This window comes from Sarcophilus harrisii, chromosome 2 (assembly GCF_902635505.1).
Source record: "Sarcophilus harrisii chromosome 2, mSarHar1.11, whole genome shotgun sequence".
NCBI lineage: Eukaryota > Metazoa > Chordata > Mammalia > Dasyuromorphia > Dasyuridae > Sarcophilus > Sarcophilus harrisii.
Window position 1 is genome coordinate 373,993,331 of NC_045427.1, and position 16,087 is coordinate 374,009,417.

General features: G+C 36.0%; 1 protein-coding gene across 1 annotated transcript; it reads left to right on the forward strand.

The window, feature by feature from the left end:
- Nucleotides 1-3,220: 3,220 nt before the first annotated feature.
- Nucleotides 3,221-15,463, forward strand: LOC100921647 (protein dachsous-like). Its single transcript, XM_031949311.1, is given in 2 exon segments — nucleotides 3,221-7,806; nucleotides 11,475-15,463. Coding segments are annotated over 2 exon segments (4,836 nt in total). The 5' UTR covers nucleotides 3,221-5,442; the 3' UTR covers nucleotides 13,947-15,463.
- Nucleotides 15,464-16,087: the final 624 nt, after the last annotated feature.

Sequence of the window (16,087 nt, forward strand, 5' to 3'; positions counted from 1 at the left end):
CAGTTCACATAAGTCTCTCCAAACCTTTCTGAAATCACCCTTCTGATCATTTTTATAGAACAATAATATTTCATTATGTTCATGTATCATAACTTATGCAGTCATTTCTCAGCTGATGGGAATTCCCTCAATTTCCATTTCCTTGCCACTACAAAAGAGGCTGCTACAAACATTTTTGCACACGTGGTCCCCTTTCCCCTTTTTGTGATCTCTTTGGGATACAGACCCAGTAGAGACACTGTTGAATCAAAAGGTATGCACAGTTTGATAGCCCTTTCGACAGTTCCAAATTGCTCTCTAGAATGGTTGGCTCAGCTCACAACTCCACCAACAATGTACTTATGTTCCAGTTTCCCCACATCCCCTCCAACATTTTATATTTCTTTTTTTAAAATGTGAAATGCAAAATCTTCAAAACATATAAATCTATTCTTATGTAAAGAATATTATAAAACTAAGGTTGCACAACCATGAACCTATTATTATGATATTATTATCCTTGTTTGTTTTCTTTCTTCTAATTTATTTATGGTATAACTTTGAATGTCTAGATCATGTATTCACTTGACATTTCTTTTAATAAATGGTGCAAGCTATTGATCTAAACATAATGTTTCTTAATTCTTTTCCCATATTCCTCAGTAGTTTTATCAAAACTTTACCTGTGGTAGTTTGTTTCACTGGGTTTAGCAAATACCATAACATTGTCTCAGTTGATTTTGACTTATATATACTTAATCAAATTACCAACTTTTCTATTTTTTAAAAAATCCATACTACATTGTTTTGGTGATCTCTATTAGATTCCTTTATTTCCCATTTTTTAATTCCTTTAGATGAATTTTGTTATAACTTTGTATGATTATACATTTACATTTGTATGATTTACTTTTCATTTGGTAATTGTTTAGCAAGGCACCAGATGTTCAAATTGATTTAGATAATATTGTTATTTTAAAATTAATATGGTAAAATCATGAGCAAGTTGTCTTTCTTCATTTCTGTAAAGATTGTTTCACAATTGCAATCACAAAATTACTGTCTGTCCTTGTTAGTCTAGATATTTTATGCATTTTGTGGTAATTTTGAAGGAAATTTTGTATTCTATTCCATTCTGCTGAGTTTTGTTGGCAATACATAGACACATTATCTTTGTGGGTTTTATTTACTATTTTGTTCTTTACTGAACCTATTAAATAATTTCTATAATTTTTAGTTGACTCTCCAGTGTTATCTAAGTAATTAATCACATCTTTATCACACTTTTTTATTCATCTTTTTCATGGAAACTTTACTTTCTTCCCTACTTCAACCAGTCTTGAAGTATATTGAAAATCATTTCTTTAAAAAAAAAAACTCTACCAGTATATGTATTAACATTATCAAATATGGATCTTAATGTTTTATTTTTCTCATAATATTACTGACCTGTGTCAGTTCAATAGAAACTAATGAAATGGTGATTGCCTTTTGATGTGTTCTAATATCTGCATATTCCTTTTCAATCATGCTCATGACTGATTGTGTAATGTCTGAGCTCAACATAACTGTGATAAGTATTTTGTTATCTAAAGTTTTTCAAAGCTTAGACCCAACTTACATTTTTAGCTTTTTTCACACATGCCACTATCTCCATGCCTTTCTATTAGTTTTAACCTCTACCTCAAATACATTCCTTTCCCATTTCCACTATTTGGAAATCCTAGTTTCCTTCAATTCACAATTCCAGTGTCATTTTCTGCAAAAGGTCTTTCTGGTCTTCTCTCTTCTCATGTTTCTAACACACTGCAGAGGGAAGAAAAGTAAAAAATTGGAACTCAAAATCTTGTAAAAATTGTTGTGTCCTGCTTTCTAGAGCCCCCAAGTTGGGGTGACAAAACATACTACACTTTCTAGGGCCCCCACACTGGGTTGTTGTGTGCTTTCTAGAGCCCCCAAGTTGTGGTGACAAAACGCACCATGCTTTCTAGGACCTCCATGCCAAAGTGGCATGTCTTACTGTCTTAGTGAAGGAGTGATGAGTGAGATTCCTAAGGATGGGCAAATAATTTTCCCCTCAAGCCTTAAATTAGTTATATGTAAAAGAAGGGGGCTGGATGAGATTATTATTTATTTATTTTCTGATTTCAACATTGAATATTTCTGTGGTTATTCCTTAATTTTGTTTAGATAGACTTGGAATTACTTTTTTTCTCATGAAGCCTGTTGTTAAATTAGTCATTATCACTGTCATTAGAACCTAGTGAATAATGGAACCCAAGAAAATTAATACAAATTGATGGCTGAAAAAAAAATACTCCCATAGCCCATGGGCATTCTTTGTGTATTAAAAAAGTTAAAAAGAAGTGTTCATTTATTCTAACTTCAGAATTTCTTCATTTACAATAGCAAAAGTTTAAAGTTGGAAACTTTAAAAAAGTTGTAACTACGTTATGGTTTTTTGTCAGTAAGATCTTGCTTAGTCAAATACATATCTATTGGGAAACAATGCTTTTTCTTTTGTTATTTCCCTTTGTTTCGCAATAACTGCTACTCATTTAAATTCAAGAAAAACATTTGGTTCTAGCCTCTTATAAACATCAAATTTCTATATTTGAAATTGTTAAAGGTGGCATTTTGATACTGAAAGGAACATTAAAAGTGTAACTTCTCTGTCAGGATGCATGATGGCAAGGAAGCCTTACAAAAGTTTAAAAGAACAGCAATTTTAGAAGATGCCATCACTCAGAACAAAAAGTTACCTCGGAAAGGAAAGAGATTGAAGACTCAGCAAGGCTTAAGAGACATTTTCTTTTAAAGCTATGAGGCAATGGAAATACTGAATTTAGGATTCCTTCTACTAGGTAATTGGGATGGATGTTTTATTAACATTTTCTCTTACTAAAAGGATACATATAGGATGTCACATCAATGGAGACAGTGTCAGGAAAAACTCAGCAGAACAGACAAATGATATTCCTTATTGTAACTTTACTCTTTTCTGATATGGTTTGGGATCCAGTATGGTTTTATATAGCAAAAGATTTGGAGAGTGTCTTTTTTGTTGCCAATGTGATGAAAGCTCTGGGTCTGGAAGTGGATATCAATTATCCACTTGATAATTTATCTGACCTCCAATGCTTTTCTTTTCATAGTCTGCACAATACTCTTTATTGCACTATGCCCTTGGAAAAGACAAATAACACCACGGATCAAAATATCTTTTAAATTTCATAGCCCCTGCCTAGGCCACATGATGAATTTTCCAGAATTACTGTAAGGTTTGTCTGACCAGTGACTTAAGTACCAGTGAATTCAAGTTTCTGAACCCTATGAACCCTGAAGGGAGTTGTAATGTGGGGTTCGCAGGTAGTTTCTAACCATAACCAACAGTTTTTGCAACTGGACCAGAAGACAAGATATTTACTTCTAAAGGAGAAACTAAACCAGGAGGAGCTGTGAGGTCCTACTGAGATCTGTCTGCTTCCTTTCCAAATCTTACTAGAAAACCCTTGCAGTTCTTCTGGACTGAATTCCAAGTGAAAGATATAAATTAATTCATCTACTTTCCTGGATCCTGACATGCTCCTGAGAATATCAGAAAACACCATGACAGTATTTCTCTTTAAACAACACTCAGGACTTGGATCTTGGCATCTTTATATTTACATCATCAGCCATAACTTTCATTTTCTCTTTCATACTCACACCTACTGAGACAGCAGTGATGGCAGAAAGTTCCCAGCGTGAATCCCTCCTGAAGTCTTCCATAACCGAAGTGTGGTTCACTGATTTGGATGTTAATGACAATGCAACTGTCAGTCGAGATAACAAGTGTAAATTCCAGAGAACCACTCCATTACCTCACTAGAAATGACTTTCTCTCCTCAAGATTTAGATGCTGTAATCAATTGCAATATTCTTCATGCCTTATTCCATGCTTTAGATGAAATCATTCAAACATTTGGAGTCTCTCCCATCTCAGGAGAGATTTCATTTGAAAAAAAGTGGATTTTGAGTCAATAGTAGATATTGAGGCCACAGACCTCAAGGCCCTTTCTGGAAAATACACTGTTGTAGTTTAAGTGATGAATCTAAATAACAATTTTTTTGGAACTGACTATATCATCATTAATCAGTCTTTCCCCAGAGAACATTCCTGAGCACATGGTTGCTGTCTTCATTATCCAATATCAAGACTTAGGAGACAATGGAAGGATGACTTGTTTCATCCCATGAAAATATCCCTTTCCATAGAAAGCTATTTGAAAACTTTTATCCTCTTAAAATGAAGGAGACACTGGATAGAGAGAGCAGGTTTGAGTACAAATATCACCATTACCATCATGGATTTGGGGTTCCCAAGACCCAAAAGACCCAAGACTTGTCAAAAAAGACAAGACCATGAAGACAATATCATGGTACTGATATTTGAGATCCCTGGCAGTCTTCCAGTATCTACTCAAGCATCCTATATACTCTAATTTCCAGAAAGTAGTGTCCCTTCTTTTCATATTGGCAATATCAATGCAAGTAACAGGCATTCAGTAACTGATGCTAAAGTCACTTACTTGTTGCTGCATACATGAGAATGATAACTTTCTACTGGAGACAAACAGACTTAAAGTAAAAAACACCCAAGTTCAAATTTAGCCTCAGACATTTGCTAGCATTATTTTGGCTAAGCCACTTAACCATGTTTGCCTCAGTTTTCTTATCTGTAAAATGAATTGGAGATGAAAATGGCAAACCGTTCCAGTGTCTTAATCAAGAAAATCCCAAATGGAATTATAGTTGAATACAACTGAACAACAATAATAAAGGGATACTTAATATTTGATAGAAATACAAACATTCCACTATCTTAGCCAAGAAAATCTCAAATGGAATCATGAAGAGTTGGATACAGCTGAACAACAACAATAAAGGGATACCTAATATTTATTAGAAATACAAACATTAAAGGAGTAAATGACTATCACACCGTCAAAGAATGGGATTTTGTTTTGATTTAAGAATATAGACCATCTATAATAATGATAAAATGAATACAACTGGTTGTAGTATATGCCCTGATAGGTTTTTAATAGAAGTAATATAATCATTTTCCACATTTATCAATTACCAGTATTCATAGAAGATAATAAATCACAATTCTAATCTTTTCCTCCCAAATTTCACTAATTGAATGACTCAGTTCTTTTACAAGAGAGGTTTTATGCGAAAAGATTGTTACCCTTTTGGGCACCTGGTGGCGCTGCAGGCTAAGAAGGCGAAGAAGAGCCCAACTTTACATCAGAACAAAAGCAGATTTAGGGGGAAAAAACTCATACAAGCTGACGCTTTGTAAGGAGGAGCTGAGAGCTCAAACCCGAGCTTCCTGAGACAGCAACTCACGCCTGACAATTGGAATTAGAAAGAAAAAGGCAAAATTTCCTGAAAGGACCACACATCCAAGACACAATGAAGCCAAACAGGCAAGTGATATGTTTTGTTATCTTATTGTGGGTTTGTGAGGCGACCTCAGCAACCGGGAGGTTTTCTGTGGCGGAGGAAATCGAGGTCGGTTCCTTTGTGGCCAATGTGGCAAATACTTTAGGGTTGGAGGTAAGGGAACTGTCGGCCCGCGGGGCCCGAGTCCTCTCTGAAAACAATCGGCATTATTTACAGCTTAACCTTGAAACTGGGGATCTGTTCCTGAGAGAAAAACTGGACCGGGAGCAGATATGTGGTCCCGTGGAACCGTGTCTGTTGCCTTTTCAGATGTTACTGGAAAAGCCTTTTCAGATTATTCCTGTCGAACTTTGGGTCCAAGATATAAATGACCATTCACCCACTTTCTTAGAAACTGAAATGATTCTGAAAATCCCTGAGAATACCCCACCAGGAACTCTGTTTTCTTTAAAAAACGCTGAGGATTTGGATGTAGGCGAGAACAATATTCAGAACTACACGATTTTCCCTAGTTTTCACTTCCAAATTCACACTCGCTCGAGCGGTGAAGGTACTAAGTACCCAGAGCTGATGTTGGACAAAGCTCTGGATCGGGAAGAGTATCCTGAGATCAGATTAACTCTCACAGCTTTAGATGGCGGATCCGTACCTAAGTCTGGGACTGCCGAAGTGCGGGTTCTAGTTATGGATATTAATGACAACGCCCCTGTGTTTGTCCAGTCCCGGTATGAAGTTCAGGTGCCTGAGGACAGCCCCATTGGCTCCCTGGTTGTCATTGTTTCTGCTAGAGATTTGGACATGGGAAATAGTGGACAAATATTGTATTCACTTTTTCATCGTTCTGAAGAGATTAGCAAAACTTTCGAAGTAAATCAGAACTCAGGAGAAGTGAGGATGAGAAAAAAACTTGATTTTGAGACAGTTCAGTCATATGAAGTGGATATTGAAGCCACAGATGGTGGAGGTCTTTCTGGAAAATGCACTGTTGTGGTCCAAGTGACAGATGTGAACGACAATCCCCCAGAAGTCACTATATCTTCACTGACGAATCCTATCTCTGAAAACTTGCCAGAGGCGATGGTAGCTGTATTTAAAACTCGAGATCGGGACTCTGGGGATAATGGAAAGATGGTTTGCTTTATCCAAGATGACCTCCCCTTTGTCCTGAAAGCATCTGTAGATAACTTTTACACTCTGTTAACCAAGAGAGCACTGGACAGAGAGAAGAGTGCTGTGTACAACATTATCATCACCGTAACGGATTTGGGTACACCAAAACTAAAAACTGAACACAATCTTACGATCCTGGTCTCTGATGTCAATGACAATCCACCAGTATTTACTCAGCCAACGTATATACTCTACCTCCAGGAAAACAACATCCCTGCCCTCCACATTGGTAGAGTTAGTGCTAGTGACAGAGACTCAGGGACCAATGCCAAAGTCACTTATTCACTTCTGCCTTCTGAATTCAGAGACTTATCCCTTTTTTCCTACATATCCATCAACTCAGACAATGGCTATCTGTACATCTTGAGATCCCTGGATTATGAAGCCATTCGAACTTTCCAGTTCACTGTGAAGGCAACTGATGGTGGTTACCCAGCCCTAAGCAGTCAGGCTGTAGTGAAAGTCATGGTCCTTGATGAGAATGATAACTCTCCCTTCATTCTGTATCCTCTACAAAATGGCACATCACCATGCAGTGACCTGGTACCCAGGTCAGCAGAGCCAGGATACCTGGTGACAAAAGTGGTGGCTGTAGATGGGGACTCAGGACAGAATTCCTGGCTTTCCTACCAGCTGCTCAAGGCCACAGACCCCAGTCTTTTCACTGTATGGACCCACAATGGGGAAGTGCGCACTGCAAGGCCTATCAATGACAAAGATAACATCAAACAGAGACTCTTGGTGCTGGTGAAGGACAATGGGGAACCACCACTGTCCACAGCAGCTACATTGAATGTACTCCTGGTGGATGGCTTCTCTGATCCTTATGTAAAGCTCTCTGATGTACCTAATGACAGCACTCAGGATGACACCCTTACAATCTACTTAGTAATTTCTCTAGCTTCCATCTCCTTTCTCTTCCTGTTCTCTTTTATCCTGTTCATTGTAATGCACCTGTGGAGAAAAAAAAGGGGTTCTGGAGATAATGTGCGTTTTGATTTAAATGGAGTATATCCTAACCACTTAGTGGACTTCAGTCACTCTAGTACCCTGTCCCAGAGTTGCCAATATGAAATATGTCTGAACAATGGATCTGGAACCAATGAATTCAAATTCCTGAAACCATTAATTCCTAGTGTCCCTCCTCAAGCCTCTGTCAGTGAATGAAAAGAATATCTAGTTTTCCAAAATAGCTCTAATTTGGTTAAATACTGAGATTTGTCAACTAAGACTTAACTTTTTGTAAATAGTTTCCTATTGTGCTTCATTACTTAAATTTGATATCAATAGTTAAAGTCTAACTTGCAATATTAGGTTATTGATAGTTATAAAAATTTGTTAATTTGGGATTAAGATAATTTAGCCACCCAGTAAATTGAATAAATTACAATGTTATATTTAATATGTTTTTGCCTTATATCATTTAAAACATAATCAATTCTAAATAGTTAAAATGGAAATTGGCTTTGCTTCCCTCTTAAATTAATTTTTTTTTCTCTTGTAAGGCTCATATTTCAGGCTTATATATGCTGGTTGGAACCTTTGTCTTCTATGTGGATTATTGTCACAAATGGAAAGAGAACAGTGACTCCTCCCTATAGACAGTTTTCTGAGAACACAGATTAACATGTGACTCTAACTAATAACTCTTTAAAAATAAAATATTAAAATTAACAAAGTATTAATAGTAGTTGGCATGATTAGTATCCATATGGGAAAGAAAAGAAAATTTAATATGGGACTTAAGAAAATAGATGTGCAATCTTTGAATCCGGTATTTTTCCTCCGATGAATCCTTAGTCAACAACAACTTACTGTTTTACTCTGTGTTTTTTTCTCTCAGGCTTAAGTAAATAACTTTGACACACTCTGAAATTCTTCTTACATACAAAAGAAAATGGGTTATGTGAACCTGGTTCTGAGATTTTGAAGTCTTGAGATTATTGTATTTAAGAATCCCATATTATGATTTTTCTTAATATAAATAGTTAAAGTAGTAAACAGTTAAAGATTTAGCAAGATAAAGTGTCATGTTACTTACATAGTATTCCCAATGAGCAAATGAGTGTTCCCTCTAGCTAAGCAATATTTCTTATTTTCTTACAAAAGTAGAATTTCCTTTCTGTTTCATGGGTTCACTTTGTCAAAATTTCTGGGAAGATATGAATTCTCATTATCTTTTGTGTAAACATAGATGGTCTGAATTTAACTCCATAAGTGATTAATTTTTATGAAAGCTAGTTTCTATATGACTTATGCCCCCTTCTTTACTGAACACTTCCAAATAAGTCACATCTATTTTGATGTCTTATATAGGCAATCAGGTGGTGCAGGAGATATTAAGATAGAGAATTAAGTTGAGAGTCAGGAAGACCAGTTTTTGACACTCACAGTATGAGTCATTTAACCTCTGTTTGCTTCAGTTTCCTCATCTGTAATATGGTGATAATAATAGCAACTATCTTCCAGGTCATTGTGAAAATCAAATGAAATAATAATTACAAAGCAGCTAGAACATAGTAAGTGCTACATAAATGCTACCTGTTATTCTTATACTCTGTTCTCAGGCACAATCTACTTTCTAAATAGCTATGTTTATATTTCTGAAATCATCTTAAAAACAATTCAATATAACATAATATAATTTTAAAACAGATGCATATAATAATATTTTTGTAATATATGTTCTTCAGGATTATGGAATTTATTTGTTACTCTTTGTCATCATATCAAACTGATGGACTTCTTATAAATATTAAATGCTTATTCTTGTCCAATTCTCTAAAGTTTCTTCCAGGGGTGTAACCATGTCTAAATTATTTCAATACATTTTAAAAATAATAGATAATGTTGATTAAATGATTCAAGGTTTGTGAACCACTTTTTATAATTTTACAAAACTCTTTTGATTCTCACATCTACCTCCTGAGGTGTTTGTTACAATTATCCCCATTTTACAGATGAAACTGACAAATAGAGAGCTTAATTGACTTTCCTGGACTCAAACTAGATAGTGCCTGAGACAGAATTCTAAATCAGATTTTATGATTCCAAGAACTGTTCTTTATTATCAGTGACATCTATCTGCCTTTCTATGACTGTTTATATTTATGATGTGAAATGAAGCCTTTCCAAAACCTTGGAAATCAAAAGCCTTTTCCAAAACAAATCCCTGTGCCATAGCCCATATTCTCCTCCTTAGAGAAGCTTTTGGCCCAACTCTAAATGAATGTTTAACCCTCTATTTATTTTTCAATGTGTCCATTAAGCTATAGTCTCTATTTAAATATCTGAACTAAAATGGCATGTGGGACAGTCAGTAGGTTAAAGCAGGCAAATCCTTGGCTATTGAAAAAAATTTATCATGTTCTAGAAAAATTTAGCTTGGATTTCAACTTCTGTGTGCATGTCATATGTTATCTTTATTACAAAATAAATAACTTTTTTATCCTATTTTTGTTTTCATTTAATTCAACTTTTTAATATTTGAAAATATTACCTCCTTTTAAAAATATCAACAAGTGTTATTGCTACTAATGTAACCTCAATTCATTGTTTTATTTTGCCTACAACATTATTCTGCTTTGCATGAAAACTTCATAATAGGATTGAATAGAATTTAATCAAATTTGTCACGTTGTCATTTCTATTTTAATTATCATTATGAAGCATTTTGCAAAAGTGTAATGGTAATTTGATGGATATTTCAGTTCAATGGCAAGAACTAAGATAATTTATTTTTCCAAAATTGGTTTCAATTATGTCTTCAAACACCACCTTTTGTGATTTTTATGGAAAAATTTTCAAGCACAACACTTAATTTTAATCTGGCTTATTCATTTGTATAGTTGTATGTAATTAAATTTAATGTGGAGTGATAAACAGTTTGCATATTTCATCTGCTTAGCTCTAGCTTTAAAATGCATCAACACTGACAAATTGAAATGAACCTAAACTATGAAAAACATAAATCAACTTGCTAATTTCCTTCTAATAAATTGATTAAATTAAGTGATAAGTCTGATTTTGTTGACATGAAGATAAATAGTTGTTTTGTGACATTTTCAGTTATAGGTACATCTTGACATCATCTTTCTACTAGCTTTGTATTGTTTTGCCTAAATAATCAATAATTACAACCTCATGGAATTCTTTCTATATATACTCAGAACTTCACTTCCCCAAGTTTGTATACTCTGCAGATTCCTTTACTCGGTGGGTGTACTGCTTTTGAAAGTGAACTTTCAGTTTTCTGCCTCATAGCTAAATGACGTCCTGGATTTTAGTACTTTTCATGGTGAAAATAGAGGAAAATATTTTATGTGATGTTCTTTTAAGATGAGCAACTTTTATAAAGAGGCCAATTAACATTAGCAAAATGCAGTGGAGAATGGAGTCAACAGTGATCTTTATAAATGAGGATGCGGAATATTCAGGTGTTTCTTTTTCCTTGATGTTATTTTTATACCAGTCTTTAAATATCCTTGGGAAACATCTCTCTCTTCCTCCTCCCACCCCCATAGTGATCTTCAATTCATTATATATAAAAGGAAACGGTTGGATTAAAATCACTTCTTCAGGTCTTCAATATACCTTCAAATTCTAACATTTAGAGAGTATATAGTTTCTCAATTTCCCTGAATTCAGGATTTGATATGATTCTTTTCTCCAAATGTGGTACTAATTTAGCCAGGAGATCTGAAAGGGATTTTAAAAGGTGGAGTTTATGATTAAGGACTCATGGTGGCGCTGCAGGCTCAGAAGACAAACTCCACTACCCAGAGAAAACAGAACCTACAAGAACAGTCAGAAAGAGGAGGCTTTCTCAGGCGTTTCTCAGACTTGGACGAGCAGAGAATAGAAATAACTAGTTCAGAATTACTTCAGACAAGAAGAAAGAATTCATTTATACGGAATATAATAAGTATTTTTTTCACTCGGATACAGCAATGGCGACTACTGCAGGACAAGTGCAATGGAACAGGCAAGTAATATTCTTTATTGTAATTTTACTGTCGTCTAAGGCAGCTTCAGAGCCGGAGCGGTTTTCTGTGGCAGAGGAGATGGAGAGCGGCTCTTTTGTGGCCAATGTGGTGAAAGCTCTGGGACTGGAAGTGGGGGAGTTGCATGCGCGGGGTTCCCGGGTAACCTCTAACCATAACAAACATTTTTTGCAATTGGATTCGAAGACGGGCAATTTATTTCTAAAAAAGAAACTGGACCGGGAAGAGATATGCGGCCCTACCGAACCTTGTGTATTGCCTTTCCAAATCTTACTAGAAAACCCTTTGCAATTCTTCCCGATCGAACTCCAAGTGAAAGATATAAATGACAATTCACCCACTTTCTCGGACCCAGACATGTTCCTGAGAATATCAGAAAGCACTGCCTCAGGGACTCCTTTCCCTTTAAAGATCGCTCAGGATTTGGATGTTGGTATTAACAGCCTTCAAAACTACACCATCAGCCATAATTCGCATTTTTTCCTTCACACTCACATCCGCAGCGATGGCAGAAAAATTCCGGAGCTCGTCTTGGATAAAGCTCTGGATCGTGAGGAGCAACCAGAGTTCACGCTAATCCTCACAGCTATGGATGGTGGGTCTCCCCCGAGGTCTGGGACAGCCCGAGTGCGGATCACCGTTGTGGATGTTAATGACAACGCGCCTGTGTTTCTTCAGTCAAGGTATCAAGTGCAGATTCCAGAGAACAGCCCCATTGATTCACTAGTAGTGACTGTCTCTGCTCGAGATTTAGATGCTGGAATCAATGGAGATGTCGTTTATACTTTATTCCAAGCTTCGTATGAAGTCAGTCAAACTTTTGGGGTCGACCCCAGCTCAGGAGAGATTCGACTGAAAAAACAAGTGGATTTTGAGTCAATTGAGAAATATGAGGTTGATATTGAAGCCACAGACATTGGGGCTCTTTCAGGAAAATGCACTGTTTTGGTCCAAGTGATGGATGTGAACGACAATTTCCCAGAACTGACTATGTTGTCACTAACGAACCCTATTCCAGAGAACATTCCTGAGAGTGTGGTCGCTGTTTTCAGCATCAGAGATCGTGACTCTGGGGAAAATGGAAGGATGATTTGCTCCATTCAAGAGGATCTTCCTTTCTCCTTGAAGTCTCACTTGGAGAACTTCTATTCAATAATAACAGAGGGAGCTCTAGATAGAGAGAGCAAGGCTGAGTACAACATCACCATTACTGTCATAGATTTGGGGTTCCCAAGACTGAAAACTGAGCACAACATCACAGTGCTTATTTCTGATATCAATGACAACCCTCCGGTATTTATTCAGACAATGTACACTCTGTACCTCCCGGAGAACAGCAGCCCCGCTCTCCATATTGGCAGCATCAGTGCCAGAGATAGTGATTCAGGGATCAATGCCAAAGTCACTTACTCCCTGCAACCTCCAGAGACTGGAGATCTTCCCCTCTTCTCTTACATATCTATAAATTCAGACAACGGGTATCTCTATGCCCTGAGATCTCTTGATTATGAAGCCATCCAAACTTTCCAGTTCACTGTGACGGCAACTGATGGAGGCTCCCCGGCCTTGAGCAGCCAGGCTGTCGTTCGAATTGTAGTTCAGGATGAGAATGATAACTCTCCCCTTGTGCTGTACCCCCTGCAGAATGGCACAGTTCCCTGCAATGACCTGGTGCCTAAGACAGCAGAGCCCAATTATCTGGTCACAAAGGTGGTGGCTGTGGATCAGGACTCAGGACAGAATTCCTGGCTTTCCTACCAACTGCTCAAGGCCACAGACCCAGACCTCTTTATTTTGTTGGCCCATAATGGGGAAGTGCGAACTGCACGGCCTATCAGAGACAGAGATATGATCAAACAGAGACTTTTGGTGCTGGTGAAGGACAATGGGGAACCACCTCTATCCACAATGGCTACACTGAATGTGCTTTTAGTGGATGGATTCTCTGAGCCTTTTGTAAAGCTTTCAGATGAGCCCAAAGACGAGCCCCAGAATGATTCCCTCACAATCTACTTGATCGTTTCTTTGGTTTCTGTCTCCTTCCTCTTCTTAGTCTCTGTCATCCTGTTCATTTCCATAAGGCTATGGAGGAAAAGAAATTCAGCAAAAGGTGATCGTTTAGGACCCAACTGCCAATTTTCAGGGCACTTGATGGATGTCAATGACACTGGGACCCTATCCCAGAGTCACCAATATGAAGTGTGTTTGGCCACTGGCTCTGGGAACACTGATTTCAACTATCTGAGGCCAATTATTCAGAGTTTCACTCCTCCAATCTCTGACAGGAAATCTGAGAAAAATCAAGGAGTCCAAAGTACCTATATGCTTGATTACATGTAAGAATTCTTCAACTTATATTTAACATGTAAATTGTGTAAAATTTAAGTAGTTCTGTGTCTAGCTGCTTAGATACTCAAATTTCCTAGGTCTGTGGTCTTTACACATGTGCTCAACAATTTGATTCCTAATAGTCAGTACTAGATCCACATCATAGACAGAAAAACTTTTTACTGGTGATTTTCCTTAACAGCAATTTTAGCTAGCTAACAAGTTGAATATATAGTATTCTTACATTTATATAGTCTAACTGTCAATGTTGACTTATTAATTCTATTAAACTTTTAAGTAATAAAATGGAAAGTTGAATTGTCTTCCCTCTTAACTTTTTTTAATTAGATTTTTTGGGGGATTAATTTCAGTTTTAGAACTTTTGTATACTTTCCCCCAATATCTGTATGTTTATCTTATACTTCATAGGTTTGGGTTTGTGAAGTTAGTACCCTTGCAGGGGTTTACTTCTTTAATAGGCTAATTGATTTTAGAAGTGAGTTGCCTGTTTTAAATAATAGATTCATTTCATTAATTTAGTACTTCCTTCTGAAAATGGTATCAATCACAGGAAAGATTTGTTCTTTATTATGTTTGGGAATTCCAAAAAAAAAAGAAAGCAGTATGTATAAATGATAGCCCATCTAGGCTCAAAAAGATGAAGACATTTGCTCATGGTCACCAAAATTAGTTAACGTCAAATGCAGGATTTAAATCTAGCTCTTCCTGGGTCTTTATCCAGTATTTTACCCACAATGCTATGATGATTGTTCTTTCAGAATATCTCTCAGAAATGATTATTGTTCTCAAAAATGAGTTACCTGTAATTATAATTTTTTCCATTTAAGTTTCAGAAATTGAAAGAGAAGTTTAAAATTAAATGGCCTTGTAAGAGGAATATCTGTTATGGAACTAAAACTGATTGTAGCATAGCAAGAGTGGGGAAAATAGGAGCTTGTAGTGGCTTGGATTAAAGAAGATCCATTGCTATTTCAACTGAGTCCTTCCTTGACCTGAAATTAATTTTATAAAAACTTGATATATCTTTAAGCTTTCTCTGGTCTTAGTTTCACAATCTATAATAAAGAAAAATTTGAACTACATGAACTACAGCAGTGTGCAAACTTATTGAGACAACCAATTAACTTAATAAGGTTTTACTTTGTGACAATAAATTGTATACTTCTATTAACTCAGTAAGCTAACTCAGACCTTGACCAGAAAAAAAAATAATTGAGCTGAACTTTAGGTTTGTATCAGTTGAGTGTGGAATTTCATAGCATACATGAGTATTTCATTACTGCTTTTGATTAGTTTTTAATTAGTTTGATTAGGTTTAAAAGTATGGCTACTGCCCCAAGAAATGAAGAAAAGTCACAGCTCTTAAAAAAACACATTTCAGTGGCGTAGAGACATTACAGTGTCTATTTGTATTGAAAAGTCAAACATTTCAAGAATCACATATGGTCACAATAAGTAAGAATCAATCACATTTAAATTTTTTTTTAATTTTCATTTTCCCTAGTTACATGAAAACAAAAGGCCAACTTTTTTTCTTTTGGTTATACATTCTTCATATATATACATATTTCCTTATGAAGCATATTGGGAGAGAAAAATCAGAACAAAAGGGAAAAGCCATGAGGGAAAATAAAACAGAAGAAAAAGAAAAAAAGTGAACATAGCATGTGTTGATTTATATTCCGTTTCCATAGTTCTCTCTCTGATATGGATGATGCTTTACATCCAAAGTTTTTTAAGACTGATTTGGATCACTAAACTATTGAGAAGAACCAAGTCTGTCATAATTGATCAATGCACAATCTTGCTGTTACTAAATATGATTGAATTAAAACACACACACACACACACACACACACACACACACCTGATCTATTATTTTAGAAAAACAATCCAATTCTGAGAAAAAAGCAGACATTCAAAAGAGCATAGCCTCTAGAAAGGTTGTTATTAATTTCTTAACAGTTCAACACAGGCTTCTTCTTAAAGGTGGAATAAGAGTATGAACATCAGAGGGAAATTATTACTAACTAATGCTGTGAAGAACAAATGTTTGTTATATGCAAGATAATAAGTTTCAAATATTGGAGAAAGTTCATTTTTCAGTGATTTTAAAAGAGTGGTAATTAAAA